Here is a 5245-nt window from a genome sequence, read left to right as displayed (position 1 = left end):
CTGAGGGCCATTACACAGTCTATTGCACACTCCTCAGATAAAGATTTTAGCTTGCTACCAACCTGTACTTCATTAATACTGGTAAAGTGCCATATTCTCTGAGTTGTCCAGTACACCTGAAGAAGCTGTTTATAATTTGCATTTTAGAAGTGATTTGTGAAATACATTGAATTGCTGTGTTTGCAGAAGTATTGGGAGCATAAGCTTTCGTGGGTAAGAACCTCACTTCTTCAGATGCATCTGAAGAAGTGAGGTTCTTACCCACGAAAGCTTATGCTCCCAATACTTCTGCAAACACAGCAATTCAATGTATTTCACAAATCACTTCTAAAATGCAAATTATAAACAGCTTCTTCAGGTGTACTGGACAACTCAGAGAATATGGCACTTTACCAGTATTAATGAAGTACAGGTTGGTAGCAAGCTAAAATCTTTATCTGAGGAGTGTGCAATAGACTGTGTAATGGCCCTCAGTCCTGAATCATAGAATATCAGGGTTGGAAGGACCTCAGGAGGTCATCTAGTCCAACCCCCTGCTCAAAGCAGGACCAATCCCCAACTAAATCAAGTTGAATCTGAGACAGTGCTGGCCTTTTGCTTCAACATGTATTTAGGTTCACATAAATACATATTAAGGCAGGGACTGCAATTATACTGCACTGGATTTTGACTAAAAAAGCACATTTGCCAGGGAGGAACAAACCCACCAGCTCTTTTCTGGCCAAAATGCCTTTCCTTGATAGGACTGGTAGGGTGTCCATCCTGAAATGCAGACTTTTCAAGAGTGTACTTCACAATTTAAGGTGTAATGTTTAAATAAACTAACTCCTCCAATCTAGTCCAAGTCTCCTGCATCATCATTCACCTGCCCCCTTGCCCGCACCTAGTCATTCTGTGACCTCTGACCCACCATTATCCACAACTTTTCAAACACTTTCAACCTTATACCCACTTTCTGCCCTTTCCTCCCTCTCTTTCATGAAGATGTTCAATGTCTCCATTCCTTCTGCACTCTCCACCATCCTGATTCACTCCATCTCACCAACCTTTGGATACCCCCAATATCTGCTTTCTCTGGTTTTATTCCCAGGCTCTGAAAGTCTCTGAAGAAAGTCTCATGGTCACTCAGACTTCCTTCACTACAACATCATTCTACCCTCCTGCACTTCTGCCATCTTTCTTGTCAAATAGCATTAATTCTCCACTCATCGATTCCAAAGCCAGAAGGGACCGCTGTGATCATCTAGTCGGTCTTGCCATATAACACAGGCCAGAGACTTACATGGTCATTGATTCCCATGCCAGATCCATCCTCCTTTGTCATGGCTGACAATGCCATCATCCTCTTGGTCACTCAAAACTTGGTTATCATCCAGAACTGCCTTCTCTCTAACTGCACACATCAAGGCTATACCAGAAGCTCATTTCTGCTTATTCTCTCTGTATACATTACTAAATCTCTCATCCAGGGCATTGTATCTTAGCTTAACTATTGCAACCTGACCCCTTCCCAGCTTCTGACGTCCACCTGTTTCCCCCCACTTTAAGCATGCTAAGTTCTATCTTCATCCCAACAGCCAAGCCATGCTGCACAATGAGAGCTCTAGTCTCACCTGGGCAGTCTCTCTGCACGAGGGCTTTGATGGAGATAAAATATTACATGTTGGGAACTGTTGTCAACATAGGCTTACTCCTGAGGGCAATCTGTGCCAAAAATTAAAAATTCTGTGCCAAAAAATTAAAATTCTCTCCCCCCCAAAAATTAAAATTCTGCAAACTGTATTTGTCAAATAAATGTGGAAGCTCCAGCATGGCATTGGGGCGCTCAGGACACTGGCTGCACAGAGGATGGAGATAACTGTGCAGCTCTCCCCTGCTTCCCCCAGACTCAGCAGTGAGGCTGCACCCAACCCTGACACAGTGGAAGGACGGGGCCTGCCTCAGAAACACCCCAGGGCCCTGCCCTTCTATGCCAGGTGCACCAGATAGACTCAGCAAGGCAGGATCCAAGCGTGGAGGGATCCAGATGTGGGCTGAGAGGGTTTAGTGTTGGGCAATGTGGGTGCAGGCAGCTCAGTGGGGCATCCAGATGTGGAGGGAATCTGGATGCACAGGGGCTTGTTGGAGGGTTCTGGGTGCAATGGTAATGGGACTCTGCAGGGGGGTCCAGGTGAAGGTGGTTGGGGGGAATAGAGCTCAGCAGAAGGGTCTGGATGTGGGGGGCTCAGTTGCTTGGAAGTGGTGCTCAGTGGAGTGGGGATCTAGGTGCAACTGGTAGGGGCTTGGTGGGGTGGGGATGTGGGTGGCTCGTCGAGGTAGTCCAGTGCAGGGGGAGTGGGGCTCATTGGCGGGGTTCTGAATGCTGGGAGTGAGGCTCGGCTGGAGGGTTTGCGTATAGGGGGTCTGGCTGCAGGGGGTTGGGTGTATGGGGGAGCAGCTCCTTGTACATGGATCCTTCCCACTGAAGCGGGAGGAGTGGGAGGGCGGGAGAGAATTTGCAGAGCTTCCTGCAGCTGGAGGAGAAATCTGGCGGTGGGTCTGACCCGGCCCTAGATGCAATGCAGGGGAAGAGAAGGTCCCGTCCTCCCCAGCTCAGCCCGGACTAGCAGCTAAGCTCGGCACAGGTAGGAGCCACCAGCCACGTCTTCCCCAGTTCAGCCTCCTCCCCCACAGTGATTTGCCTCTCTGCCGGCTGCCCTGAGCACCCAAAACATACTGCTGGGGAGGGTTGCATGACCGCTCTTGTGGCTTCCCTTTGCTTTCCCATCAGAAAGTCATTTTTCTGCAGGGAAGCAAAGAAATATGCCAGCCCCCACCCTTCAGAGGTCTGCGGCCAAGCCCCCTCACCCCCATGGAGGCCGGGGCCAAGCCCCCCTCCCCAGGGGTGGGCTGTATAGGGCCCCAGAATAGCCAGGGACAGCCCTGGTAGGGGACACCCCCCCTGCTCTCCAGGCAGAGTGGTGCATGCTGGGAACTACCCTCTCAAGAAGCAGGGGCACCTCCCCTTCTCTTCACGCAGAGCAATGCATGCTGGGAGTATCGCCTCATGAAGCGGGAAGCACCTCCCCTGCTCTCCAGACAGAATGGTGCATGCTGGGAACTATCCCCTCATGAAGCGGGGGCCCCGCTCCCCAGGCAGAGTGGTGCATGCTGGGAACTATCCCCTCATGAAGCGGGGGCCCCGCTCCCCAGGCAGAGTGGTGCATGCTGGGAACTATCCCCTCATGAAGCGGGGGCCCCGCTCTCCAGGCAGAGTGGTGCATGCTGGGAACTATCCCCTCATGAAGCGGGGGCCCCGCTCCCCAGGCAGAGTGGTGCATGCTGGGAACTATCCCCTCATGAAGCGGGGGCCCCGCTCTCCAGGCAGAGTGGTGCATGCTGGGAACTATCCCCTCATGAAGCGGGGGCCCCGCTCCCCAGGCAGAGTGGTGCATGCTGGGAACTATCCCCTCATGAAGCGGGGGCCCCGCTCTCCAGGCAGAGTGGTGCATGCTGGGAACTATCCCCTCATGAAGCGGGGGCCCCGCTCCCCAGGCAGAGTGGTGCATGCTGGGAACTATCCCCTCATGAAGCGGGGGCCCCGCTCTCCAGGCAGAGTGGTGCATGCTGGGAACTATCCCCTCATGAAGCGGGGGCCCCGCTCTCCAGGCAGAGTGGTGCATGCTGGGAGCATGCACCACTATTGGGTGAGGGTGGTGGTCACATGGGCCTCGTCTCGAGGCGCGACTGGCCCACTCTCCGCCCCCCCGCTCTGCCCAGCCCGTGCCTTGGTGTTGGGTGGCCCCACCCTTTACCTCACGCTCAGCGTCCGAGTCCAGCTCCCCCTCCGCCTCTCGGCAGGCCCCAAAGCCGGCCCCGGGGCGCCCCTCCAGCTCCTCTTCCTCCAGCTCCTCCTCCTCTTCCTCCCCGCTGGACTCCGAGCGGCTCCTCTCGAAATCCAACTGGAGGGAGCCGGCCCCAGAGCAGCCAGGGGCGCCCCCGACCTCCAGCTCCTCCTCGCCGGGCCCCAGGCCCGCCCCATCCCCGCCAGACAGGCCCGAGATCACAGAGCCTACATCCACCTCCATGTCCATGGCTGGGCGGGGGGCGCTACAGCGGGATCGGCAGCCGGGCGCCACAAGGGACGATGGGAAATGTAGTTCTCAACCTCTCTTCTGCGCTCCCCGTACCGCCGAGACGGCTAGTCAGGCACTGCGCATGCGTGCTAACCGCGATGAAGGACGCGGGGAATTGTAGTGTACTCCGCCTCGATGAGATTGCGACTGCGCACATGCGCAATGAACCCTCAAGGGATGCTGGGAAATGTAGTTTTTTAAATTGCTTCGCTCTTTCTGCAAACCCACCTTTCCTTAGCCAATAATTAAATGTCAAGCTACGCAGTGGGTCTTAAAGGGCATTAAATATCCCCTGGAAACATACGGGTCACACAATCCTTCATTCCAGAGAGCATTTTACTAACTGCCCTTAAAATTAATAGAGACAAGGTTGGGGAGGTAATATCTTTCATTAGACCAATGCTGTTAGTGAAAGAGACAAGATTTCAAGTATACACAGAGCTCTTCAGGTCTGTGAGAGGTACTAAAAGGGGGAGCTTTGGGATGGCCAAGGACAGCACCAGTATAGCGACAGACACTGCCATGTCTTAACATATAGTGAAAGCAATAATGGTGACAGTTGAAAGAAATGGAAGTGGGAGGAGACAAAAGGCAATCCCTGTCTGGGAAGCCAGTGCAGATTTGGTCCCAGTCCTGAAAATGTATCAGGCTGGTCGAAGTATGCCATCCAGGCTCCACACAGGGGCAAGGGTCTGCTACCACGGAACAATTTGCAGGAGCAAAACTTCAAGACAAGGGAAGACTAGCTCAGTGGCTCTCAGACTTTTGTACTGGTGACCCCTTTCACACAGCAAGCCTCGGAGTGCGAACCCCCCCTTATACATTAAACACACTTTTTTATATATTTAATATCATTATAAATGCTGGAGGGAAAGCAGGGTTTGGGGTGGAGGCTGACAGCTCGTGACCCCCAGGTAATAGCCTCGTGACCCCCGAGGGGTCCCGACCCCCAGCTTGAGAACCCCAGGACTAGCTGACATCTCTCTCCCTGGAGCGCTGATAGAGCATGATACGCCGCTGCCGTAAATCGATACCTAACGCGTCGCAAAAGGCTGCGGGCTCCCGCCCGTTTTGCCTTCAATGTCGCAAACGCATCTGCGCTTGACGACGGCCCGCTGCCGGTTCATGGG

At 53.7% G+C, this 5245-nt stretch overlaps 1 protein-coding gene across 1 annotated transcript in view; it reads right to left on the bottom strand.

Moving 5' to 3' along the window:
* Positions 1 to 4145, bottom strand: part of PCGF6 (polycomb group ring finger 6) — a gene marked incomplete in the record, with an annotated part of 56984 nt that extends 52839 nt beyond the window's left edge. Inside the window, 1 exon segment of the mRNA XM_034776271.1 lies at positions 3795 to 4145. Within this exon segment, the coding sequence (XP_034632162.1) occupies positions 3795 to 4073 (279 nt within the window).
* Positions 4146 to 5245: the final 1100 nt, after the last annotated feature.

This window comes from Trachemys scripta, chromosome 7 (genome assembly GCF_013100865.1).
Source record: "Trachemys scripta elegans isolate TJP31775 chromosome 7, CAS_Tse_1.0, whole genome shotgun sequence".
Lineage (NCBI taxonomy): Eukaryota > Metazoa > Chordata > Testudines > Emydidae > Trachemys > Trachemys scripta.
The sequence above is the reverse complement of the archived record's forward strand: the minus strand, read 5'-3'. Positions and strand labels throughout refer to the sequence as shown.